The sequence below is a fragment of the Lichenostomus cassidix genome, chromosome 14 (genome assembly GCF_008360975.1).
Source record: "Lichenostomus cassidix isolate B80296 chromosome 14, HeHo_3.0, whole genome shotgun sequence".
Classification (NCBI taxonomy): domain Eukaryota; kingdom Metazoa; phylum Chordata; class Aves; order Passeriformes; family Meliphagidae; genus Lichenostomus; species Lichenostomus cassidix.
This window is the reverse complement of record NC_139495.1, coordinates 7,249,199-7,277,081: the sequence shown is the minus strand read 5'-3', so window position 1 is coordinate 7,277,081 and position 27,883 is coordinate 7,249,199. Positions and strand designations below refer to the sequence as shown.

Below are 27,883 nucleotides of genomic sequence, written 5' to 3'. Positions count from 1 at the left end.
CCAGTGCCTAAAGTGCCACTGATTTCAGTAGGAAGGAATTTTGCTCCTGTATCTCTACACTTCTGCAAAGAACTTTATAAGATGATAGTTTTGTCTCCATATGTTCCTCTTTTTTTTGTGTGGGAAGGTCTTTAATGATTCTGATATTTTGTCTTCAGTAGGGAAGGGGAATAGAAGCAGCTCTAGCTTCAGCTCTCAACCCTTTTGTAGGAAAAAGGGTATGAAGAGCATGCACAGTTGAAATTAGAGATGTTAAAAGCTGTACATGTGGGGGGTTGACAATTTGAAATGCTTTTACGGGGTTTCAGATAGGTCAATTAATCAAGTAAAATCTCCCTTCAGAAAGAAGCTATCAGTTTGTTTATGTGGCTTAGTCATCCCTTCCCATGTAGCATGATTGTTCATTTGATTCCAATTTACAGAACAACGTGTACCTTTTTTATAGCAGTCGTTAAGTTAACATGGATGTCAGAATTTAGGGGTGCTTAACTGATGGGTAACTCCTAAAGCATAGATATATCACATCCTCCTGTGCTGATCCACCAGGGGACACACAGCATAATGCTATGGCCAGACCACTCAGCATATGCCCAACAGAGCTGACCTGGGCCGTATTTGTGTTCAGCAGAGCTTCCAATTTCATCTTGCATCTGTGACAAAAGTATCAAGGTCACTTGTGTTAGGAATTATACTTTTCATTTAAACTGCCTTCTGTATCTTGCTGTGCAGTAACAGTGTGAGACTGAATTGTGAATCTAGACTATGACACTTATTTAAAATTGTCTGTTTACCAATTCTGCCTTTCTATGTATCTTCCAAAGTGTTATGTGTAGTTCTTGGGGTTTGCATACTCAGTTGCATTTTCGTTTGTGAAGTATGATTTCAAATGCAGTGGTCTTACAAAAGGCTCTGTGCAGCAGGACATTCCTCCTGAGGCATTTAACTCCCTGCTCCTGTGGAATAAGTTGTCTGGTACATAGTGGAAAATTACTGATGTTCAGTGTTATTCCTCTGCATGTCACAGCTCTTCCTGAGGAGTTTTGCTTCACAGTTCCAACAGGAACTGCAGCTTTGTTGGGATCAGCTTAATAAACTATCACAGGTGGTATGACCAAGCAGTGATTCCTGGCTCCTGCTGAGCTTGAGACCACTGAAATACTTTTCTCTAATTGGATCACTGACTATACATGGAATAAACCCAAGACTTGAGAAAGGTGCTTGAATGAAACAGTACTTCTAAATAGAATAGAATAGATAAAGTAAATAAAGTATCCACAACTTAAAGAGGGTGTAAACTTATGTTTCAGTAGCATTGTTGTTCTAAATGACATCTGCTCAAAAAGTAGTTATGTAAAAATCAGTGTGGCATATTCTCAGTGACTTCTGCCATTTAGGGCCTGTGCTGAGAAACTATTCCTGTACAATGCTCCCCTGTGGATGAGTCATGGTATAGAGCAGCCATTGTGCTGTCCTCTGAAGGAAATAGTGTTTTATTTCTGTGATGTGTGGACAGCTGGCTTTTCAAAAGCTGTCTGTAAAAGGATTCTGGTGATCATTTGTTAAGCACCTTGCCATATACTCAAAACACAGTCTACATCTCCCAGTTCTTCTTGGTAGAGAATGATGGGACATGATAGGAAGCAATTCCACAAAATTACTTTCTCCTAATGTTTTTTGTGCTATCACGTAGTGACTGTGACAGAAGTTATTTGCCCTTTCATGAACCTGTTTGGATTGCATGCTGAGAATACAAAAAAAAAAGGAGGATGATACAGAGAATGAAGATTTATGTACCATCAGGTCCTAGAGGTGAGTGCTGAAAAGCAATCTCCAAAGCCATCCAAACATCAGAGTGTTAAAATTAGATTTTGGGACATGATTTTCAAGAAAACACATTTCTTTGATGGATGTTCCCAGGTGTGTGAGGAAGGAGGGAAATGTGGTGGTGGGTTATGATGTGTTGCTGATCCCCACAGTGAGGGATTAGGACCTGCTGGTCCTAAGATGCAGGCCCTGCCAGCAGCACTTGTATTTCAGAGATGTTGCCTATGCCTTAAAAACAGCAATACAAAACCCAAACAAGAGCTAGATTCTGAACTTCATATAATCTGAATGCTCTAACAAGAGTCTCCTGTTAATAGGTCTGCCTGGACTGGGAGGGTCAGTGGCATCTTTAAAATTAACATTTCCATTCCACTTCATGTCTGCAGACGTCTTTCAAGTGGATGTAAAAATGTGACAAAGCAGAGTGTTTGAATTGTGCTTGGGTTCTGTAATCGACCAGGCCTTAAGGCACAAGAAAAATCAATAGAAAAGCATTGTTGTAATGAATTAATTTTGTGCTTACTCAACCACTCAGCATTTAAACATATGGAACTATTTTATGTGTAGGAAGAATCTCATGAAAGAGAGCTGTGTCAGCCTGGTTATTTGAGCCTGCCAGAGAAGATGTGAGAGAGCCAATTGTTTTTGTCCATAGAGGAACTGATGTTTTACATCTGCTTTTTAACAAATACAAACTAGTGCTGTTCCTGTTAGGTGCACATTTTGTTTTCTCTTTAGCATGTGAAGGTAGAAAACTATTAGTTGACCTTCCACCAAATCCTGTTGAATGCCTCACTCTCTAATTAGTGTTGAAGAGTTAGATAAGAAATACTTGATTACAGAGTACAGGTCTGGGAGCCAGTAACTTTCAAATCTACCATCTGGCACAGCTAACTTTGGCTGTTGGCAAGTTATTGTGGTAGTACCCCAGCTTCTTCCTCTAGAATAGAGGTGGTATCTTTATCACAGTAACTCCTATTAGCATTAGCAGCAAAGCTTTAATTTCTTCTTTTTTTAAACTTTTGTTTCCTATCACAGTTTTACTTTATTAAACTGAGGGGAAAAATCACAGAATAACAGGCATTTCATTTGTCTTTTCTGATAGTAGGTGTTTTGGACAAGGTACTTAAGTTTCAGATATTTGGAATAACCTTTTTGTTGTTATTTGCTTAGTAGTGCTATGCACAGTTGCTATAGAATTAAATTCTATTCAGTATGTGCAGATACAGATTTGTTTTCTATCCATCCTGTGCCTTACTCAAGAAGTCTGTAACTGTAAAGCTGCTTTATAGATGGTACAACCTGTGGGAAAGGTGCCTTGTTGAGACTTCAGCTTTGTGGCTTCAGAAACTTCCCGAAGTTTCATTCGTTTTTTTAACATCAGCTTAGACCTGATTTGAGCTGTGTGTATTACATTTGTTGCCACAAACTTACACTGAAATCATCACAAGGATAACTTAAATGTATGAGTCTCAAAAGTAAGGATTCAATAGTATATACTGCAAAACAAAAAGTTTAAAATAGTCTGAAATAATAGGACAAGGAATCCTGTTAATGACTGGGGCTTATTAAAAACATTTGTATCGTTTAGTTTCCAGCCAGCACTTACATGTGAGCAGCATTATGTAAACTCCATTTGTACTTTTGCCAAAGCAAAGAAGATCAGTAGGTCAAACTTTTAAGCTTGACCTACTTTTTTTTTCCACAGGTACTTCACAACAGCTCAACTTTTTCCCATTTTTTTTCATGCTAGTCTTGAAACATAGTAAAGAGAACTTTTTTTGTCTGCTGCAGTGTAGTGCAGTGTGTAGGATTTTCATCTTAGCAGGAGTTCTGCACCTAGTTCTTGAATCCTTTTCCAGCAGTGGTTGAGACCTGTGTATTTTAGAAGAAGGTAACTGGAGTGAGGTCATGAATGAGGATGTATATTGACCTTCACAGAGGATAAAATGCTGCTATCTATTTTAAAAACAGATACGAAATTATGTTTGTAGTATGGTGGAACAAATACAATATGGAGGCTGTTTTATTCTTGTACAAAGTAATATGGAAAAACTATAAATTATTTTAATTTTTTTGTTTATACAATTTTAAATTTAAAAATTTTCTTATTACCTAATTGTAAGTTATTATTGTAATTCAGAGTGCCTACAAATTTAGTAATTGACAGAGTTTTTTATTACTAAGGGCTATATGCAGGAAAAAAGCTCTTTGATAGTTTTGCAGCAATCCCCTTATGTGTGCTCCAGCTGCTTTGCTCAATTTCACTTTTCTTCCCCAAGCCTCTGACTGATGGAGATATACACAGATCTGAAAAGCTGGAGATATGGCCAAGAAGAGGATCTGTGCAGGGTACGTGTCTATTTTAAGGAGAAAGGAAACAAGCTAGATTTGCAAAGCACTTACATTGGCCTGATTCTATGGGAATCTATATGGAATCAACAGTCATAGGTTATATCTCTTGTCAGTGTGAAACGTTTGGGTTCTTCCTGTTATATCATATTTTATTTCCTGTCTGACGTATTGTCTTGTATATATTTTTTTAAATTTTGTAAATAGAGTTGCTGATGAGAGTTTGGTCTCTCTTGGGTACCTTAGGAACATCTGATTGTGGTGGTTTGTCTGGGGGATGGGCTAATCCAGTAGGAAATACCTGCTGCTAGGAGTTCAAGGTTCAAAATTCATATAGAGTGTGTAGACTCTGGTTCCTGTCTTGGAGCAAAACAGTCTGTTACTCTGGGTCCTTGGGATGAACTAAAATGCTCCCTTGTGAGGGCATCGAAAGCCTCCCAGGGATTCACTGCAGCATTCAAAGCCAGCACAGCACAGTGCAATAGGCAACAGTTGGCTGCTACCCAAGAACCTCATGGTAGCTGCAGTTCTGTGCCATAAATTGCAAAGCACTTTGGGATCATTAAGGATGACAGTCTCTCAAGGCGTAGAGATTAATGCCCCACTTGGATGTTTAAATACTTGTCCAGTTGAAGACAGTTCACATTAGGCCTTGAACTTACTTGATGGTGAGCAATTCTTTGTGCCATTGTTTGCACACTGCATCAGGAGGGCTGGGCTGTTGCTGAGCTTGGTACATCCAAGGATTTAATAATCAAATGACAGTGTTCATAGGCATTAAAATCAAGTAGTTTATTTCTGTAGTGCTCCTCATGGAGCCAGTTTGTATTCTTGCAGTTCTTACTCCTGGGCTTTCCATTCTTTTGTCCAGGTTGTTCTTGCGTGGTTTCCTCTTCTCTTATGACTGTGACTACTTTCTGCTGTTGGCAGCAATGTAATTTAGTTGCATTTTAAGGAATAGGTATGGGATCAGAAAAGGGGAGAATAGACAACTGATCATTCAGTGTGCCCCAGAACTGCTTTGCTGTGAATACTTCAGATGGGCTGCTTTGTACCTAGATTCTTTCTACATTTCTCAAATTGATGGCATATATCCTAATGTTATTAGGATGTCTTAGTGAAACTGCTTGCTGTCTGCAATAAAATCTTTGTATACATCTGAAATGGGAGAGATCCTGACTTCATTGATAAGCAGGGCAAATGTACAAGTAAAGGGAAATGGTTTTGTCTGTAACTTTATCAGTGTGAGCTTGATGTATCAAACATTAACAACCTCTAATTGTAATGGCAGTATACCAAAGTAAAATGAAGAAAACTCCTAAAGGGTTGTCACAGGCTTCAAGTTTCCTGAAGGATGACTTTTGTAACAGGCATTTCATTTGTCTTGTCAAACAAGGGTGCCTTGTTTGACTTGAAAATTTGCTCTGATGTCCAGTCTTCTCTATACAAAATAGAAATACTCTAAATTGAGCATTAAGAGACATCATCTCTCAGTCATAGACAATAATCCAACAGTATTCCCATGGTCAGTGGAAGTGTCAGCTCCAGAGCTGCAACACTGGAAGATTCTGTTTTCCATTCTTGTAGAGGAGAAAATGCACTGCTGCTTTCTCTGTGTCTGTTGATAGGAGGAGCATCGTAGGTGTTTCATGCTGTGGGGGAAGAGAAGTCACAAGGGTGAAGAAAGAACTTTTTTATTTTCTTTAGGTTGAATTCTGTTCTGAAACGAATTGTGCACTTAAATTCATGCGTTAATGATGTGCTCTCTGTTGTAAAAACTCGTGGGAAGAAGCATGTTTCACTTTGTTTTTTAAACCCACACTTAATTCAATCTAAAAACTATGCAACAAGATTGTACAGGAAACCTGAAAAGATTGAAAGGCCAAGAATTTCTAATGTGGTCCCATAAATTCTTTCAGTGGAATATTTCTGGGTCACTCAGCAATTTCAAGAAGCACCCTGAAGCTTAGTACATGAAAAATGGTGAAATAAAGAGAGTAAAGGCCAGAAGTAGCAGTTGCTCTTTTACAAACAGAAATCTGTTGACTTATGCCCAGTGTAAGGTGAAGTAAATGTTCTCTGTAACTAGATGTTAAGTAAGATGAAGTTGGTGATAAGGACAGAACATCTCTTGGTTGTTTATATAAAATCTAAAATTAGAGTGAATCTGTTTTAGGATGTCAATATAATGACTGTATAAACATTTGTTAACAGATACGTTCTTTGGAGCACTATATAACATCTGGTTGCTTTTTAAGAACAGTCCTACTTGCTCAGAAAGAACTGAGCCTTGCTGTTTCAATAAAGTCGTGTTTTATTTCAGTAAAGTGCAAATTTAACTGTTCAGGAATCGTCTGTCTTCTCTTATACTAGCAAAAAAGAAAAAAGGAGAACTCTCCAGACTCTAACAGTCTATTTTTGTAGATGCCAATTTGTGATAAGGGAGAAAGTGTTATCACCACACAGACAGCACCTGTTAATTGCCTAAATAATTCAGGCTTAAATTATGCAGGCTTCTAAAACAAGGACTTGCCCTAGCAAAAGCGATAAGAAAATATATACTTTAGGATAAATCTTGAATATGCTTCCTGCATTCCTATTCTTCTTTGTTTTTAATGTTTTTGTTGTGATGGGAACAGCAAGTAAATGCCTAAATTTGAGAATTACTACTGCAGAAAGGGTTGGGGTTTGGTTTTGTTTGTTTTCCAGTTTGCCTGAAAAGTTAAAGCTACCTTTTATATTGGTGGGGGCTTAAAATGTTAATTAGGCAGGAAACTGTGTACCAGCAGTCCTAGAGGACATTTTGTGTTTACTTAAGCTATATCTCAGTCTGTCTTTCAGCACATGAAGTGTTATTTGGAGATAATAAAATCTTGGCCCTGTACCTAATCCCTATTTGAAGTGCAGTTTAACCTGTATTCCCAGTTGTTACAAGCATGTCATACACAGATTTGGCAGCAGTTAAAAGTGCCTTTAGGAATAAAAACTAAGGTTAGGTTTTATTCTACTTGAAATATCATTCTAGTTGCAATGGAGTACATCTTTGGGCAAATAGGTGCTGTTCTTCATTTGACAAAGATGCCTTATGGCAAAAACCAAGTCTAGTAGACAAAGATAGGATCTCTTATATCCCCAGCCAGTACAGTGGTGTGTCCAAGGAAGGGCTTGCAAGACCAGAAATGTGCTTAATCTTTCCAATTTTTCTAGTGGTTTTAATGAAGGATTAATTCTACCTGCAAACCTCCCTTCTCATGTCCTCATTGCTATAAATACAATCCTGCCATCAGTTATGTGATGTAAAGAAACTGCCACAATTGTTCGTGCATTTGGTTTGGGTTTTGAGTATTTTGTTCTTTATTTAGCATAGTCTGTTTGTACTTTCAGGCAATCTGGGCCTAAAACATTCTGTCAGAAGTGGACCAAGAGAAAGTTAGGCTCAGGTGGAGGCAAACATTAAGCACATAAGGTGTATTTAGGCTGAGTGTTTCCAGAACAGACACCTAAACTTCACAAATGTGTTTCCAACCATATAAATGCCAAAAGGCATTTCAACACTTCTCTTTTCACCTTCACCACTGGGTGATTCATGAGGCCATGGAAGAGCCAGATCAGTGGGTGTCCTTGGAGCATGTCTGATGCAAGCTGAGATCAGTGCAAAGCACAACAATTATGTCTGAGAGAGGAAGATGATCCTTATTCCTCATGAATTTAATTTGTTAAAATGCACAAGTGATCTCGAAGGCAGAGCCAGGACCTGAATTTTCCCCTTACCTTGAATGTCTTTGTCACTAGGTTAGAGAAATTGCTTTAGGCTGTAACCAGGAAGATTGATCACTTCTTTTCTCTCCATGAACTAAAAGAGGGAGAACAGTAGGATACTTTACTTGGTGTGGTTTAGAAATTTTGGTGTATCCATCTTGATCTGCTTGAGCATATCTAATAAGTTTGAAACTCAGCTAACTTGGTGAAATGATGCTTTTGGTTATGCAGGAGTTAAAAATGGAGGGCTCTGAAGTCCAGTTATTGCCAGCCTGTGAACAGACCATCTTATAAGACACCTGCATGGAAGGTGATCCACTACACTGTGAGATCCAGAATTTCTGTGTTGTTCTGCTTATGTTGTGTTCGTACCACGTGGCAAACTCTGGTGCTGCCATTAGTGCCCCAGCCTGGCCATCTCATATCACTGCTGATGATGTTGGTTCCCTTTGATGATGACCAGCCTCAGAGACCTACACATCAACCATACAGTTGTGAGGTGCTGAGCAGACCACTTCTGAGAAGGTTGGGGTAGGGTTGTGTGGTGCATTGGATAGAGAGGTATCATCTTACAGCTCTGTCTGAAGCCAAATATAACTAACTCTGTTAAAAAGAACACAAGCTTATCAGATGTTAAATGGCAGAACAGCTGTAGGTGTCATAGCTTGTGGCTTTCAACTGAACATATGGCATAAAGTGGTGTAGCTGACTACAGAAATCACTTTTAAATATTGACACTGCCTTTGATCTTTCTTTTCTTAGGCAGTGGATTTTGTCAACTCTGAGTAGCTTTGCTTTGGTTGGAGGAAAAATTGAAATAATTGGATTCTTTGTTTGTGTTTTAAACTAAATAAAACATTGCTTTAGTATTTTAGGAAAGTTCTCTCTTTTTTTCCAGGCCCTTGCCACTTCAGAAACTGTAAAGATTCTAGTCACTGACAAAACTGTTCCATTGTGAAAATTCTTATAGTGTTAGAAAAGGAACAACCAGAAGGATGCAGCTTATTAGAGATCCTGTTTACCAACATTTAATTATTGCTGTCTTCTGAAGTCGGAAAGAATACCTTCAGCATGGGCAGATTTCTTAGCTCTGTGTGAGAACACACACAGCCTTTGTTGCATCAGGAGGATTGTTCCTGCATTGGTGCCTGAGAGTAGCTCTCAGAGAGTCTGGTGGTCCATCTCAAAAAAATAATTTCTTAAAAAGAAAGAGGGGTTGTGAAAGAAAAAAACATTTAATAAACCAAATACACAAGCAGCAGGGCATTGAAAATTGCTGGAATTCAGAAATAAACTCACTTTTTATTGGTCCAAATGTCTGCAATTTAAGCATCCCTTAGATCTAATGTATTATAATGATTGTCATCTGTAGTAATAAACTTTTCTAATATGTGTAAGTCTTTCCCAATAGATGGCCCCTGATTTTTTTTCTCTTTGGGAAAAGAGAAGGGAGGGAGAAGACTGTGGGTTTTGTGAAGGGGGGATTTGGTTTGCATTAGGCATGATACAAACACAGAATTGAAAAATTTTGAGGCAACTTTGCACCAGATGTTCTTCAGCAGCAAGGAAGGCTTTTCTGCTTATATACCATGACTCTTTTAACATTGGCTTTAGACTTTAAAATTTGGAATTCTTCTCTTTAAAAGTTAGTAAGCTAAGGAGTGCCAAAAAAATGGTACCTACAAAGTTCAATTCTCTGGAAATTAGATTGTTAAATATAATTAATTGGTGGGTTCCTCATAGCTAGCGTAAGCTAGGTTTGAAGCCAGGGATATTACCTCATCTGTATGAATATATTTTTTAAGAATACTTCATTCCTGAAGCAAATAGACATCCTTTACATCTCTAGAGCAAGAAGGATGATGCATTTCAAAGTTGGTTTGGAAGGAAGACAGCATCAGATTTGAGAGAAGGGGATGAATGGAGTAGAAGAGAAATAACATTGTATAACATACTCTTACAACAAGGACTCTTACAACAAGAGCTCTTATAACAAGGCTCTTAAAAGAGGCCCTTTAGATGTAGCAGGGACTTTGCAAGTAAATCTAGGTCTTTATTGACAGCTGACTTTTTAACATTGTGTAAATATTTTTTAAGTGTTTGTTTAATACCACTAGAGATCCAGTGGGTGTATGATGATCCTGCATCTAGTCCTCTTCAAAATGAGAAACTCCAAAGCTTTTTTCCAGGGTTATGATATCTATGAGATGATTTGAGAGAGAAATCAGAGTGAAGGCCAAAAACATAAGATCTGGCATACAAAAGGCAGGAAAGATAATTTATAATCGGTTTGTTTTGAACTCTTCTATGTTCTGTGCCTTTGCAGTTGATCCTGTCTTATTCTTTTCAGCCTTCCTATAGATCATCCTTTAACATTAATAAATCTTATTTTAGTGAGTCTGGGTTTCCTATTAATCTACTAACTGAACAATGTACTGGAACATCCGCAGTGAAAGAATCAATCTGTTCTGCTACATCCTGAATACTGTACTTGCATGGTAACCTCAAAGTTATTTTAGCAGCGTAAGTGCTATAGAGCATCTACTCAAACTACCTCCAACCCTCACAATGGAAGTAATTATTTATGTAAGAACTGTACCACATATTGTATATACTTGATTAGAAACTGGCAGTTGATCTTATCTTATATTTTGATTCTTTTACAGACCCTTTATAGCTTTTTGGTATAACTCAGTTACTGTATTGTCCTGCAATAATGACTGAAGCACAAATGTGGAAGGTGTTCAACTTGCTTATAATTACTTAGCTGCAGTTAATTATGTGTATGTGCTGTTTTTAAAAATGCTCCAAGATGGCATTATTTGAGGCTGTAAACTTTTTAAAATTGCTTTAATGGGTCAAGGCTGAAGATTTAGATGAGGACTAACTATGTTTCCTTTTACAAGGCTGTAACTGTGAGTAGTTGTAGATACAGAGCAATTCTGTGAGCTGTGCCAGTGGGCCTCGTTCAGTGGAACGTGACAGAGAGACCCTGTGATTCTGTTTGACTCTTACAAAATGAGCCTTGCCTTACAGCATCAAGTGGTGTTTCCCAGCATTGTTAATTCCTTTTTCCTCTTTGGTTTTGCAGACCAGCAAGATGCTGTTATCTTCTTCCCCTTCATATCAGAGGTGGTGCTTATCCTACAAAGGCATAGGTTTTTCCCTAACCTTCTGCATTGCGTGACACATTCTAAGCGTGACTAATTTCATAAGAAGGTACAGGGCCTGATTTCTGATGGAGTTTTGCACTGGAATAAGTAGAATTAACTGTAGGGAATACCTCCAAGGCTGTGGTAGGGAATGATCAGCAGTGTCAGCTCCCTGGATTTTGGGAAAGGCAGGAGGGAGAGCCCTCTCTTCCCAAGGAACCTAGGCTATAGAATTAATAGAAACTTTGCCCTAAAGAAAACACATATAAATAAACCTAAATAAGTCGTTCTCTCTTCCCCCTTTGTATAGCAACATGACTTCAAGTGCCCATTGCAGGAAAATAAATTCCATATGTGAGAATGGGAAACATCCCACTTCAACTGCCAAATTCCTTTGATGACTTTGAAAATTTTCTTCTTGGAAGTCCCTCCTCCCTGTTTGCTGTTACTAGTAGGTGCATTGGAACTATTCTTTCCATGCTTGTTTGTTCCTCTCAATAATTCCTTGGCTACGTTTTGCTCCCTTTGAAAGCAGTCTTCCTTCAGAGAGGCTTGGTTGCAGGCAAGGAGCAGCAAACATGTTAAAGGCGAGGTGGCTGAAGCCAACTTGATGGTTATTCTTAACACTGGTGCATGGAATTAGTCTGATGACCAAATCATTGTGTTTTCTTTAGACCTTCCAAGTTTCCACTTGGATTGACAGCAAGCTACAGCTGTGCTCATTGCTGCAGCCTGTTCCTCTTAGGTGGACCTACACCTTTTCCCATTCAAGTTTATCAGCTTGATCAAAATTGAAAATTTTCCAAACCCAACCTGTCCATGTCTGTGGCCCAGTGAGAGTTACAGGGAATGCCTTAACTGAGCTGCCCTTAACATGTCATTCCCTGGCGTGTGACTGTTACCTAACCAGCAGCAATGAATGTTTTAGTGTGCCCAAATAACACAGCTCCAGGTACTGTGCTCATTACTAAAACACAAAACTGCAGTGTCCTTGCCACACTGGCAGTGCTCTAAGATTTATGCTGCCAGCGCCTTATTAAGAAACCTCCAAACTGTTCTTTTCACTTAGCAAAGATGGTTTAACAAGTCCACAGTACATTAAAGAAAAGTATCTCCTTTGAGCAGCAACTGTCTGCCAGTCACAATTGGCAATTCCAGCAGCACCATCCCATCTCATCAGGACAGTGAGGAAGGGACAACAGGCAGCTCTCTGGGACCAGGTACATGTTTTAAGCCGCTCAGGAGGGAAAATGGCCCATAAGATTTACTTAATGCTAGTATTGAGCATTCTGCTAAGCATGTGGTTGATATAGAAGGTAGAAGTGAGGAAGCTGTTGTCAAGGATTATAAGGGTTTGCAGATGTATTTAAAGCTGAGTAGCATTTTCTCCAAAATTACAGGAAAGAGTAAATACATTTTCAAGGTGGGATAATAGGGGAGGACAGAGGAGGAGCAGGCTGAGCAAGTGCAGTGCTGAGGGTTTGTGCCTTGGATGTTCATGTGCCAGCATAGCTGCTGAGCTCTGGGACCTTCTAACATTTGAGCCCCACCTCATTCACTGCATTTGCTTTTACCATATTAGTTGTTTCTTTGCTGTATTAAGCTCCTCATGGCAGTGGCACCTCTCCCGTGTCCATCTGGCACACTTGATCCCACACGTCCTGGCACTCCAATAACAGATGAACAGTGAACATCTGAATGGCCATTATTATGCTGCTGCTTTCCAGCCGTGCTATCGCCGTGCCACTTTTAATAATTCAGAAGTGATGTAGAGGAGGGGGAGTTAAAGGGCTGCAGCAATCTTTGTTTCTCTCTGTAGAGTGTGATTCCTCCTTGTCTCTGTAGTTACCAGGGAAACAGGAGAGGGATGGCAGAGCACCGCAGGGCTGGAGTGGGACTTGGGGGTCGGCTCCCTGGCAGCTGCACATCTGCACCAAGGGGGAAAATGGGGGCTTGCCTTTCCTTGGTTTCATGTCTTTCCCCCTCTTTTGCTCAATGGTTTTGTGAAAATTAATTGTTAAATAGGTGATGCTGCCCGGCGTTGGTGTATTTGTTGAAGAGTCTTTTTATCATTGATTCTAGTAAAAATATGCAGTGTCAGAAAATGAGCATTACTGATGGTTTGGAGGAGTTGGGTGATCACAAAATCTTTCTCTGAAATTAACTGGAGTCCTGGTTATACACAGACACACTACTGAGAGGTTGTTTAATGTGTTTGAAATGCTTTGGCACTTCAGGGAATAGATTTACTAGAAAAGACTAAGGACCACTTCAGTAACATTTGCTCAGTGCAGCATTCTCTGATTTGATAAAGGTTGAATCTCATTTTTAGTAATTAGCATATCTATCCTAATCACCTCCTGCACTGGCTGTGCTGACCCGAATAATGCCAGGCTCTGAAGCTCTGGGGTGAGGCAGACAAGAGCAGGGGAGCAGCCCCTGCACCTCAGGGATGTCACTGTGGCTCCCGAGGGCTGAGCTGTGCTGGCAAGGGAACTGGGTGGGCAGCTGTGTTTACTCCACTGCACATGGTTAGGGCTGGATCCATCTTTCAGCTGCCTAATCTACTGGCATTAGCTGTGCTGTTTGTTCCATACCTGAGTTAGGTGCTTAGATTTTCAGCAATTATGCTGGAGTAGCTCTAAGAGGATGACTTAAAAACCTTTTACTTATGGATGGGTGGAACTTGGTTATTTGTTTGAGATGGGCTGTTGGGCTGTTCTCCAGCTACAGGCAGAAGGACTCTGTGCAGTTTCATATCTCTGTCCCTCCTTTCAATGATAGACTAGATAAGGTGAAACAAGATTTTCTGTAACAAGTTTGTTTGCAGCTGCCTGGCAACTGTTTGCTTGATTGCTTTAGAATGGGACCAACACAATAAAATACCATATAAACATGCTGTTCATTTGAATTTCATGGCAAATAAATACTGTTTTTCCACACCAGAGATTTCTTTTGAAGTCTGAATTCAACAGATTTGTCACTATGGGATGAGCCCTGAGGTTTCATTTCCTTGTGCCCAGTTTATGCACACAAGTGAGGTATTCCTGTATAGTCAACTTAAATTTGAACTTTAACTGAATTTATGAGCACATAATGAGGTTGATTTTCCAGTTACCTTTGTGAAACCTTCAGAAATGGTTCCCAGACCTCTTGCCCTCTGTTTTCTTCCCTAGAGTCTGCAGACTCAAGGTGCAAAACCTTGACTATGGAGTATATCTACTTCAGATTTGTAATCCGTAAAGCAGATTTAAGAAAAAATATCGTGTATGTGCTAGCACGATTTTAACCATAAAGTTCCGTATATTTCCTTCAAAATGGCAGATTCTGAAATTTAATTGCTGACACTTTAAAAAAAAAAAACCAGACAAACAAACAAACCCTAACACAACCAAAAAAACCCCAAAAAACCAACCAAAAACACCACACCAAAAAAAGCCAGAGTGAAACCATCCTCTGAATAGTTTCTTGCAACTATCTTTGTGTATTAAAAAGGAATGCTACTCTGGTACTCATAATTCAGAGATTTTTATTCTCCTTTTCTTCATTTTCAGTTGTGGGTCTTTTGGTTTGGGTGGTTTTTGTTGTTTTATTTTTTTGCGAAAATCACCTTTTGTAGAAGTAGATGCTGATAGTAAGAAAAATTGCATTTCAAAATAGTAGTTCAAGATGGAGTTCCTTCTGTTTCCTCTAGATATGGCACTAGTGGGCTTAGCTGTGGTTCTGTCTGAATCTGACATGTGAAATGTGCTCTTCTTAATTGAAAAATATCTTCAATATGAACTGCAAATTCAATCTGCAAGATTAAATAGTTGTGTCTTGCTAATACACGCTCATCTATAGCAGCTGTTTTTCAGTTTCAGTTAAGACACAAAATGGAACCAAGTGCAGCACAGTGACTCTTATCACTGTTGCTTTTACCAAAGTTAAAAATGCACTAAATTATTGCCACTGGAGTCAGGACTGGTCTTTGAATTCAGAAAACATCTACTGAATGTATGATGTCATTTTTATGAAGTCATTCTTTGATTAGAATTTCATATTAGAAAAAACTGACTTCTGCTGAAAGGATAGTAAAAATGTTGTTAAGTCCTAGTCTTGCAGAGTGATTGGGATTAATTTCCTGTTCTGTGATGCTGCAGTGAATAGCCTCTTTATGCCCAAACTACAGGAAACTGCTCAGTGTTTTGTGAGGTTCTGCAGTGTGTGTGTGTTCCAGGGAGCTTGACTTTTAAGGACACAGGCACATCTCTCCTCTGTCCCAGCAGCTGATGTGCAATGAAAACATTGCAGGCTATGGAAGAGAAGCAGTTCATGTGAAACTGTACTGTACAGGTGTGAGAGCCATGCAGGATTGCTTGTGTAACTCTGGCTCAGGTTTGTGTAATCCTGGTGCACAGCAATGGTTCCTGCGTATCTGGAGTAGAAAATGCCAACTTTATTGAGTATGCAGTTGTTCTGTTTTTAGCTGAAAATTCATTCCCGAATCTTTCAGTCGATGGATGTGTAATTAAAAGGATATATTTGAATACAACCGAAATTTCTTAGTCTGAACAAATGTTGTAAAAATACTTCAGGACTCATAACGGTTTTGGTTTTGGTTCTTCTCATCCCCTGAGATGTGAAGCAGTACATCTAATAAAACCCTAGACATCTAATGAAGTATGATCTGCTGCCTCCTAACCCAACAGTTCTAAGCTCAGAAGCTGATTCTGCTGGTACTCATTGCTGAGGTGTGAGCAGAAAGGATCTGTAGAAATTGGCTCCAGCGTGCCAGGAGGTGCATGCTAGGACTAGTTACCCTTTTGACTATTGGCTTTCTCCTTTGCTTTGTGCTTTTTTTCCCCTCAGAAGAAGCTAAAAAGTATGACAGATGTTTCTCCCTCCAAAGGACATGCTAAACCTAAGCTTCCAAGTCTTACTCTAATTGTGTCTAAGTTGCCCTCTTTTTATTTGAAACAGGTCAACTAAAATAATATTTAAGTAATTTGTGGAGAAAAATGTTGACTCTAATGCTGTCCACTGCTGGTTTTTGCTCCTAATGTAGATAAAGGATAATTGTGATTATTTAGGACAACAGTTCAGAAGAAGAGACAAAATTGAGACATCTACAACTTAAAGTTTAGGAGACACTGGAAGAAATGCATTTTAATCTTGCATGGTAAATTTGGGTTAGATAACTTCACTGTTAAAGCTCGCTAATAGCTTCTTTATGAGTCTCAAAAACACTGACTTGGATTTAAAAGATTTTTTTATTATTTAACAGAAAATACATCATTTTGGTTAAGTCTTTATGATTCCTGTACCAGTCTTATCCTTTTTCTAGGATCTTTTTGATAGATCTTTTGTGTAGATATCCCATTTTCTGTATGCAGTAGCACTTGTTGGCAACCAAAAGCATTGATCAGTCTGAGATAGACGGACTCATTAAAGAGTTATTGTCAAGAAATGAGTGATTATTAAAATAATACATGAATCAAATGCAGTTTCTGCTGCAAGACTCAGAGACTTAAAGCTGTATTTACAGGTTAAGGGAAAAAAGTATTAGGTAATTAAAGGCATTTTAGGGGGGCTAAAACTAATTTGGTTAGAGTGTAAAACTACTTCATCTTGCATGGATGAGGGAGTAATCCTCTATGCAACTCAACTACCACATTAGCAGATATTGGCAGGCTTTATTACGAGTGCTTTCTCCCTTTGATTAGAACTTGATTGCCACTCAGGAACCAGATACAGCTTGCAGCCATCTCACTTCAGCTTGTGCAAGCGTGTGATGAACATGAAGACAGATGTTTATAGCGTGCCCCCCCCATCCTCTGTGTTTGAAAGCCTAACTAAGGTTCATCAAAGAAAGAATCCCTTACTCTGGGGCAATTCTGAGCTTTGGTTTGCAATTGAGCGCCCCTCAGAGAGGATTTTGAAAGTTTACTTGCCTCTCTGCTATGTATTTTCAGGTGCTCTCACAGTTGGCCTTGTGCGACAGTGTCAAACCATCCATGGACGTGACAGGACCTGTATTCTTCCACGGCTGCCTCCCGAGTGGGTCACTACGTTATTTTTCATCATAATGGGAATCATTTCACTAACTGTCACATGTGGTTTGCTGGTGGCTTCCCACTGGCGAAGAGAAGCTACTAAATATGCCCGCTGGATAGCTTTCACTGGAAGTAAGTGACCTCAACTGCACAGTTGACCTGTATGCAGGATAAACTGGTGGAGTCTGAAATAACACCGTAGTGTTGTTAAGGAGCAAGTCCTTAGGGCTCCTGCTATGCAAAACATTCCTTCTCTTTAAATGCCACATCTGAGGGAAAAACAAGTCTTCAGAAATAAAGGGGTTGGTATCTCAAGTGACTGTAATTGAGAGGGAATAATGGTGTGAAAGAAAGGAAGGCTTGACCCCTTTACCTTCCTTGGGCAGGGCCATTAATTGACCTAAGAAAATGAGCAGGGGTAGAAGAGGTCAGTCCTGACTTGAGTGGCTGTAGTATTTCATAATTCCCCACTCCCATATATCCAGGCAGCATGCCTGGATAATCCTAGCAGCATGCAATTACTGAAAATTCCCTCTCTGAGGCAGAGGAGGCAGTTGGTACATCTGAGACCACCTGTCCCTTACTCAGGTGTCTTGTAAATAACTCGTTCGGGGTTGAGGCTGGTCCAGTCCTGCTTTGTGCTCACAGCAGCTGCTTTATTCAGTTATCTGCATCCTAATTGGCTATGCAGGAGGATTGCCCACTGCAGAGCATCTGTTGTGCTTCACAGCACTGGGACTTCTGCTTCCAGAAGTGACCTGCAGCCTTGCTTTAGGCAGAGGGAGGAGTACCAGTGCTCTTCTGCCTCTCTTCATTCTGCTCTGCATGAGCACCAGCATAACTCCTCACAGCTGAGCCTCCTCCAGCAGCCCTGTGTTTGTACACAGGGAAACATATTCTATGGCTACTTCAGTGCAAAAGAAAAACAGTTATAATGAGCAAAGGGAATAACTTTCAAACTTCCTTTTCTTGGTGTGTGTTACAGGCTTAGCCCAACTGTGAAATGGTGCCTTAATGGTGGGGATGACAGCATGAAAAAACTCAAAACCTGAGGGCTTTTAAATTGACTTGAATTATGACAAACCACTAAAGGTAGTGTGAACACTAACTAGAAAATGCAAGTTTGTGGTTTACATGGGCATAAATAAAATTTAATGGAACTCTGTGACATCTAATAATATCTAATTCGAGTAAGATTTAACCTTGTTTTGGGGAAGGGAATAATACTAAAAAGTTCTCAGCTTCAACCAAGGTACTTCACTGAGGCACTTGTACAATCAAAGCCATCCTTCTGACAACGTTGCTACCCAGCATATTAAATTAGTGCAGTTCATGCAGACAATGGAGCTATTGAAATGCTGTATCCGTTGTGATTGACTTTCATTTATTTTCCGGTGACTGATTAAAATAGCAGACCTGAGTATTACTGAATATTCCATCCCAACTTTTCCAGTGCACCTGTTTATCTATACTTATTTCATATATATATCTAAAATATGTGGGGAGGTTAAAGTCAAACTGCCGTCTAAAGTTAAGATGTTTACAGTAAGCTGAAGTCAAAGATCTTGGGTAAAGAGGGGGGTTTGAGTTCTAAAGATCAATGTTTTTCTTAAATATCTCAAATCATCACATCCCTGCAGCTTTAATTTTCTACAAGTGTGATGATTAGTTCAGCCAAAAAAGTCTGGTACCTTAAGGCTGTTTCAGGGTTTTTTTCTATAGATTTCTTTAGGCTTGCAACAGGTTCATTATTAGATGTCTCAGTACAGAAGGACATTTTTATTTCAGCACTTTTCTTGGTATGAGATGTTTAATAATGAAACATACTAATTTGTTCTTTTGCAAGTCAGAATTATTCATAATTCTATTAAGATATGATCGCTGCATTGCCAAAATTACAGAATTCAATGTCTTTGGTATTCATCTCCAATACATACAACTCTGTGACCTTTGCATTCCTGTTATTAATGATGATAGGAAATTTTATCTCTAAATTCACTTCGTAGAAAAATTAATTTTGAAAAAAATAAGTGAATGGAAGGAAGAATTCTAGATTTTTCAAAAAGTTGTTTAGAGTGACTTCTGTGGTTCATTGGATGCAATACAAATTAGTAACCTATTTGTAGGTTAGTATTAGGAAATAGGCAGCCATGTGGAATCAACTTGGAATACCACATGCAGGTCCTTCCTGTGAAGTGCCAGTGCTGTTTAGAGGAAAACATGTGTAATTCATTAGAAGGCAGTAGAGAAAACTTCATATTTGTATTACATCTCATCTGTAAGCAATTTTAAGACTCAGTGGCCTCCTGCAGGCTACTAGGAGACATTCTTCTCACAGAACTTTCTGAACACAATGCAGGACATGCTATCCTGGGCAAGCAGGGAAATCTGCTGGGACTTCCAAGGGAAGCCCTGGGACTGGCAGCTCCATTCCTTCAAATGCAAGGGGGTCTGGAGTAAATATCTGAGGGCAAAGGAATCCTTTTGCTCAGCCTTTTCCTTGCAACTCTGACAGCAGCAAGGAAAGCCTGTAAGAGATCACTCTTGCACAGTTCATGCTGGAATTTATATATAATTGTATAACTTACATTTTTCAGGGAATTTTTGCTTGTAATATTGTCATCTTGGACTACTCGAGGTGTTTTTTCATCTGCATACCTGTAAATATGAATTATTGCTGAGAGTGGTCTTGTCTATCTTGTTTAGTTAAGAGACATGGAGGAGACAGAAGTTTGATCTGTCAGTTCTCTTTCCTGTATACACATCAGAAGGGATACACCACAGAGGGTATTTACAAGCACAGGATTTGCCTCATTCCCCAGTTGTTCATGAGTTTACTGCACAGAAACCTATCCTTCTGACATCTCTGCAAACAGCTTTGTGGAGAGGAGAGATATTGCTGTCTTCCAGGTCATACCACATGAGTGACAAAAGTCTTGTAAAGGCAAATATGAAGGTTTTCCTTAATTTTCTATACAGAAGAGTCTTTCGGGAATCAGTATTCCTAGTGATGTGATATTGTCATTTTGGGTATAAATAATATCAAAACTATCACTGATGTTTCAGTAGCACCACATTCATTACATCCAGTGTAATGGAGTTTGGGTTCCTTGTAGGTGTTCATCTGTGCACTGTTTTGTGTGATTCTTCAATGACCAGGGTGTTACAAACTCGTAGCTGTGCCCGGTGTGTTGGCAGCAAACAAAGCTCTGATCAGCTGTTCCTTTGCAGGGTAGTATTGACTGATTGCTCAAGTGTGAACTAACTGCCCATTGCCATCCCAGCTTGCATACCAGAACTGCCTATTGCCATTCCAGCTTTTACACCATGTCATCACTAATTGTGCCCTGGGACATAGTGCACAAGTTGGTAGTAAAAAAGTAACCTGGCTTTGGCAATTTTCCACATATCTCTGAAACCTCTCCTTTTTTGCTACCTCTGCTTCAGATTTATATAAATCCCTTGGTTTTTCAGGGTGCTTGTTTTCTACCTTCAGTGGAAAATACAGGATGTGGTGAAGGTGTGGAACTCTCAAATGTTGTCATTTTCATGGTCGTCCGGACAGATATGTTTAAGTTTCATAATTAGAAACAATGTCCAGAGCTTACTCCCTGTGAAGGCCACATAGGTGGTCTTAAAAATGTTATAGAAATCTTGGCTATTGCAGGAATTCACAGAGCTCCCTCACAATCTGTTTACATCCTACAGATTCAGGTCTCTTACCATCTGCTGCAACTAGAAAGGAAATTAATTCTATGTATTCTACTACTGAACGAGATGCTTCTCTGAGGTGTATCGAGGGAGAAGATGCTAGACAGAAAAATCATATTTATACCTTTTTTCCAGCAGTTAATCAGCGAGTCTGGATTTGGTTTGGTTTTTTCTTTGGTTTTTTCCCTGAGGATTTAAAAGTTCATGAGCAATAATGGACTTGCTTTTTGGAGTGGAAGTAAAATTGGGGCAGGATAATCACATTCTTAACTAACAGTAGCTATCCTGTGAATGTCTATCCCTGGTGTTCCCCAGTGAATAAAGTGCTTCTTGAGTTATTAAAGATTTGTACCAGATGCTGCTTTCCATGTTCTGTGTCTCTAAAGTGGCAGGAAGATATTACAGTGAACCCTGTGAACATTAGACCTTTTTCTAAGACTGGATTTCTTTTGAAGTTGTCATTAGATGCTCAAAACAATTTCAAGCTAAAGAATTGCAGAAACTAATTGGGTTTTTTGACAGCCACCATTCAGATGCAGACTAGAAAGCTCTTCTATGCTTACACAGATCAGCTCAAGAAACACATACCCGTGCTTTTCTCAGATGGACTCAGATGTTTAAAATACAATTTTTAAAAAGGAAGCATTCTTTCAGGATCAGACTGTGTAGTGTGGAATTACATGGACCAATAACAAATTAGATTAAAACTTTCTAGATTGTTTAATGTTTAACGTCTGGTTGCCGGGTCTTTGGTTCTATTCTAATAAGTCGCCTAAAGAGGTGGCACTGAGCAGGAATGTGGTAGCTGTGCAGTTGCCAGATGTTTTCTGTTTGTGCTCTTTCCCTTCCCCTGTGGAGAATAACCGCCGGTGCAGGCACAGTGCAAGCGAGACACGAGCCCCCTCCAGTGGAACATCTGGATTTTCCTGCTTGGCACTGGCAGCCGAGGGAATGATCCTGGTGCTGGCTGCTCTTGGCTCAAGGTGTTGTGAAAGCTGCTTTATATGTTTTGGAAGGCAAGGAGCAGCTCATGTTCGGATGTGGATCATGCTTTATGAAAGCAACCTTCTTTGTTTTTGCGTAAGTCCTACTTGGACACTCTGAATTCAGATTCATCATGCCCACAACCAGTATCTTCTAGGATATGAGTGGTTTTGCCTCAAAGCTGAGACTGTGCTAAGAAATCATAAGCACTAAGATACAAAATATGTGGTAAACTGTTTGTCTTGGATAAACATGGAGTCCATTAAAAAATGGTTTTAGTGTGGGCACTGTGGCTGGATAAACTGGAGCCATCTGTATTAAATGAGGAAGAGCAGTAGTGAAGTTACATTGAAAAATATTGATGCTGCTCCAGCCGATCGTTTCCTCGTTTGTAAAGACTAGAGACCTTGTCTGGTGAGGCCAAAGGGGACTGGCAAGCTCCTGATTTTATTTTACATACCTTTGGAAGCAAAAGCAGCTGCTGCATTTCTGACTTTCAGGGGAGCTGGTGATTAAGGTGATGCCTTTTACTGTTGCCAGAGGTTTTTAGTGTTGCTTGTTTGACTTGTAAGGATGCTCAAGTAGGGAACAGCATCCCCGGGGTTTCTTCTGTTTTGTAGTGCTGGAGAAGAGAAAGGGAAGACAAGGACAACACCTGCATATCCCTTACCAACAAAAGTAAGCAGCAGCCTGTGTTAACTAGTGAAAGCTGAAAAAATCAGCATAGAATGCACTTTGTTCAGGCAAGAGCGTTGTAACTTGGCTTGAATTTTCTTTCTTGTGTGGCCAGATTATAGGCAGAGTTTGAGGGCTAGGGGAGGCTTCAGTGTGAGCTGTGCTTCATATTAGAAGATGTTGGTATGTGGATTTGTGGGGTTGGTGAGAGAACAGAGCAGGTTCAGCTCCTCTCTTCCCCCAGATCTAATTAGATTTGGTTGAATTATAGGTATTGCTGTGCCATGTTCCACTTGCAGTAAATAATGTTTGAAACAACACTGAAATACATAGAAGTGAAATATGAGTTACGCACTAGTACTTGACTGAACTGTCTATCAGATAAAATTCTGTTTTATTCTAATACTAATTAAAAAACCTCAATTATATATTCTTGCATATGCAATCAAACCAATTCAAAAGCTAATCCTTTTTATTATGAAGAATATCTTGCCTCTCAGAGGAGTCATATTTGGAAGTCATTCCCTTGGTTGAGACAGTAGAGTCCTGCACATTGCTACATCCAAAATAAACAGGGTTACTTTTCCAAAGGTGTGTTACAGGAACACTTAAGTTGTCATCTGGGAAACAACACTGGATGTTCTCTCCTGGATTTGATCAAAGTACTGAAATGTGCTGTGAGGAATCTTGGCCACTGTTGACACTTGAAGGCCTGTGAAATCCGTAACGTAATCCTTTAGGAGGAGCTCTTGATTTCTTGTACTTTCAGAAAGAGTCAGTTGCAAGAACAAAACATATACATAAGTCTAACTTTGAGGTGAAATAAAAACCATCATTGCTTGGTCTTTGTTCACAGAGTCTGAATTGAATTTTTCACTAAGAAGCCTAGATGAAACTAAAGGAAACTTTCATTGTATTCCAGTGGGAAATTCTAAGGATTTTTCATTATCTAAGGAAGCATTCATATAACTTTAGGAAACTGGTATCTTTTAATCTTAAAAGAAACTGTAATGACAATCTGAGTGTTTTCTATTTTTAGCAAAGCTTTTACAGAAAAGGAATGTGTGAAGAATGGGAGAGGGCAACTGCAACTGAAAAAAGACAACTGATAATAGAAAAAGTTTCTTCAATGTTAAATGTTACTTTATCTTGACTGGACAAAATGACTCTAAAATAACTGGAGAAGAAATTACTAAACTTTGTGATGGTGATAGAAGTATATCTACTATTTTTTTATTATGCAAAGACAGTTCATGATCTAGTGAGCAGAACTGAAATTACAGTCAAAATTGGGGACTTATAGTCTTTCTTGGGAATAGATGAAGGATGTTTTGAAAGAGACATTAAGCCTACTCAGTCGTTTCAAGCAAGTTAGGTACTGGCAGATCTCAGCTCTTCAGTTTAGTCAGGATAGTTTGCTTGTTTTTCTGGAGTGCTCTATGAATGGGTGAATATTTTCAATTTAACACAGCAGTGACTGTTTTTTCTTTTCTCTTTTTTTTGCAGTGATTCTATTCTGTATGGCAGCCCTAATATTTCCAATAGGATTTTACATCAATGAAGTTGGAGGTCAACCATATAAATTACCCAATAACACAGTGGTTGGGTCTTCGTATGTACTGTTTGTCTTATCCATTTTCTTTACAATAGTGGGACTTCTATTTGCTGGCAAAGTTTGTTTACCTGGCTGATGAATGTCTGGACTGCAGGACTTTATTTTGGAAAAGAGCAAGACATCAGAATTGCATTCTCAGGAGGATGCCTAAATCAGACTATCAAACACTGACTGAAAAGAGGAATGCTTTGACTTGTTCTCACTATGCACTTTGGATGAAAAAAAGGAGAGCCTTTCCCATAACCAAATACAGACCACGATGACTAATCTCCTGAGCATACTTTAATGCAGTCAGGTCTGCACTGTGATAGGAACTAGTGAAGAATGCTTTACACTGAGAAGCATAATGCCCCATGTTACTGGACTGTTCCTGTTTTTAACGTCTAACAATTTGGAAGTCAAAGTATTTATGAACTTTGTGGTAGACCAGAGGGTTGCGGAGGAATTCAAGTGAGGCTGGCCTCGCTGTTTAGGAGATTAGTATTTTACATCTTCCTTCTGATGAGCAAAGCCTTTGGCACCAATGTGGATCAATCTGCATTACTGCACCAAGAAGCCAATAGATCAAAACATGTTCTCTCAATGTATGTAACAGCAAGAAGACATACATCCCCTCCTCCCCCATAAGCTCTAGGAAACACTAAGGAACGTTTTAGAGGGGGATTTCGTCCTTATATTTATATAAATATATATATAAATATATATATATTTTGCTGATGCAGTATACAGTGTGTGTGTGTATGTGTGTGTGTGTATATACACATATGTATATATATATATATGTATATACACACAAATGGTTCCTGGAAAAGAACTCAGAATGCTTTGCTAGCAAAACACTGTGGTGTGCAAAACTAGAACTCAATAGAAAAAAGCCATTTCTCTGAAGGCCACATAGCTGAGAGTCTTCAGTTTACCTCATTCTTTGTAGCAGCCCTTGATTTTAACAGTTTTTTGTAATAGGTACAAACGATCCCATGCCTTTCTAGGTGCAATTTTAAGTTAAGCTAAAATTCTTTTTATGGTAATTTATTTGTATATGAGGGTAGAAGGTGAGATCATGTCATACCTTAAAATCCTAATTTTGGGAAACTGACACTATTTAAATTATTAGCAACTGTTGTACAGAACATCTCTTTTTCTACTGCATTGTTACATTACCATTCATACACGTTCAAGCACAGCATTTTACCATAGGTAAGCATTTCTCTAGCACATGTAAAATGCAATGTTTAAAGTAATGCAAACACTATTCCACTGCAAAGATGGATGAACTCACCTGAGTATTAGCTCATCTTTGCCAAAAAAATGAGCAATATAATTGTTTAAAATATATGCCTTGTTTACTAACATTGTTATTTTAAATGTAGATTTAATGGCCACCCAAATTTGGAGTAAACATTCTTCACTAAAAGTAGTTTAATTTTTCAACACAAGGATAAACCATTGAATCCACAGTCATCTTAATTCACTACTAGTTTGGTGTTCCAGAGAAGCTGCCTGCACTATCAGTATTTGTTTTCCAGTTAATACATAGTTTACCTGAGATTCATTCTGAAAACAAAAAAATTGTCTGTTTTGAGCACTGTTTCATTGAGCTTACTAGAGGAACTGCATTAATGAATAGACACTCATTTTAGGATGAGGTTGTTAAAATAAAGTCAGCAGTTTCCAAAATAATCACTTATCAGATAAGCTGAAGTGTTTAAAAATAAGACAGTTTGCACAATTATTTTAAATTCTGTGCCATTCAGACCATAGTGGGTCCCTGTCCTTCTGCGCCTCTTCCCTCTCCCCCTCCAAGGTATTTTAATACAGAGAGGTTATTTGCTGATGTAAGTATTTTTTCTTTTGAAATTTTTGACCAAATTTGTCACTGGAATGGTTTCTAAGTAATTTTTTTTTCCAGTCAGCTCATTCACAAGTAGAATGGAGTGTTTATGGATCACTAAATTTTTCTAAAGTATACTAATCTGTAAATACAGCCAAGCACTTACTTGGAAGTCATGTTTTAAATATAATTTGGTTCCTAATTTAAGCCTTCATCTGCATGGGCAGTCTGAGGCCCCTGGTGATAGTGGTTGAGGTAGAAGGCAGGGTTCAGCTGCTGGGTATGTGTCAAAATTTTGGTGTTATCACTACTGTGTCCTAAGATAAAGTATTTACTAAAACTTGGATTATAAATTACGTTTTGAGAAATGTCACATTTGTAAATTGTTAGAGATTTTTGTAACTGGAACACAGTTGGGGGGTGGGGAGAGTTTCTCAGCTGCTAAGATTTCTTTCCCTCCCTGCCCCTCCAACCTGCTTATTTCAGTTATAGTAACACCATGTGGATTTAGGCTTTGATTAAATGGATCATCATAATAAAAAGAAAAAAAAAAGAAACACTTATCTCGGAGCATATCCAGATTGTGGTTGGCTGACTGGAAATTTATCTGATCTGCCAATGCTATTGCTATGAATTATTAAATGTTAGCAAAGATTTAACAAATTGATTTATTAAATATTTGAGCATTTCAAGTCCAGAAATAGATGCGGCCAAATGCATTTGAAAAAACCCAACCCAGTAATTAAAGAGACAGCTGTCAACAGTTGCTTTTAATAAGGTCACTAAGTACTATATAGTACAGTATTAATTTATAGCAGAAAATCATATCTTGTAAACTGTATATAAAACACTGTTTTATGGTGCAATCATTTGTCAAACTTATGTCTGTTACTTCTGTTTTAAAGTTGTGTGCATTCTTTTCATACCTAAGAGCATCACTGTAAAATCTGCTGAAGACTATTTATAGGTTTTTATTTGCACAAGGTTTTGTTTTGAACTACAGGAAGTTCGTATTGAACATGCCTAAACATCTGTAGACTTTTTCAGTTCATGAAAAGCAAATGTTTTCCATATGAATCTTCTCCAAAGGTAATCCCATATTTGTGTTGAGTGTTTACATAAACTTTTCTGATTCCGCCAGCCATTATTTTTTAACTCTTTGAAGGACAGCTCATTTCATACAGCACTAGAGAATTTCATTTATTCTTTTGCTACAAAATCCTCCCGAAGGTTTGATGTCTCACCATAATGTAATTTGTGCACACTTTGTCATTTATTTGGCTTAAAAAAAAAGTAAGATTGGAAACTGAAAATACTTTCAGAAGGAAAACTAGTAAATTTGTCTGTATAAATCTTATTATTGAGCTCAGCTGAAATAATTGCCTGGAAGCTGTTTGGCTCAGACCTGGGGAGGGTGTGCTTCCCTGAACACACCAGTCTAACCATTTAATGTGGTTTTTCTGCCGTTAATCCTGCTGGAGAGCGATGCCAGTGTCCCACAGACACGGGCAGTGTGCCACGCCACCTAGCCCCGGCCAGACCCGGGCCCTCCTGCCGTCCCTGTGTTTCCGAGACGTTGTTTAACCACTCCAGAACACAACTGTAGGTTCCTGTTTGCCCCGACACACACACACACACAGAGGAAAATGAAAGCTGTCCTTTAAAACCTTTGTGAAGGATGAACATAATGAAGGAAATGGTGTCTGCAGGCGGGCTGTCCTGCCTGGGCTCAAGGCTGGGCCCGCCAGCCTTTACTGAGGGTTGTTTTCTAATTGGTTAGAGCATTTTTTCAATTAATGATTTCCGAACAAATGTTAATACAAACTGTATAAAATGAACATAATTTTCTTCACTTGTATTTTTGTTATTGAGCAAGTTTATCAAAATAAATTGTCTACTAAAGCGACTGGCCCTGGTTGCACTGACTAGAACCAGCCCCGCCTCA

General features: G+C 38.9%; 1 protein-coding gene across 3 annotated transcripts in view; it reads left to right on the top strand.

Annotated features, from left to right (window-relative positions):
• Nucleotides 1-27,844, top strand: part of MOSMO (modulator of smoothened) — a 31,569-nt gene extending 3,725 nt beyond the window's left edge. Inside the window, exons 2-5 of one of the 3 annotated variants that reach the window (XM_085074699.1) lie at nucleotides 1,691-1,809; nucleotides 4,107-4,176; nucleotides 17,042-17,254; nucleotides 23,999-27,844. In XM_085074699.1, the coding sequence (XP_084930825.1) occupies nucleotides 1,789-1,809; nucleotides 4,107-4,176; nucleotides 17,042-17,254; nucleotides 23,999-24,183 (489 nt within the window). In that variant the 5' untranslated portion in view covers nucleotides 1,691-1,788 and the 3' untranslated portion in view covers nucleotides 24,184-27,844. Of the gene's footprint in view, nucleotides 1-1,690; nucleotides 1,810-4,106; nucleotides 4,177-17,041; nucleotides 17,255-18,107; nucleotides 18,215-23,998 lie in introns of all 3 variants that reach the window. The other 2 variants (XR_014855106.1, XM_085074698.1) reach the window with 2 other exon arrangements.
• Nucleotides 27,845-27,883: the final 39 nt, after the last annotated feature.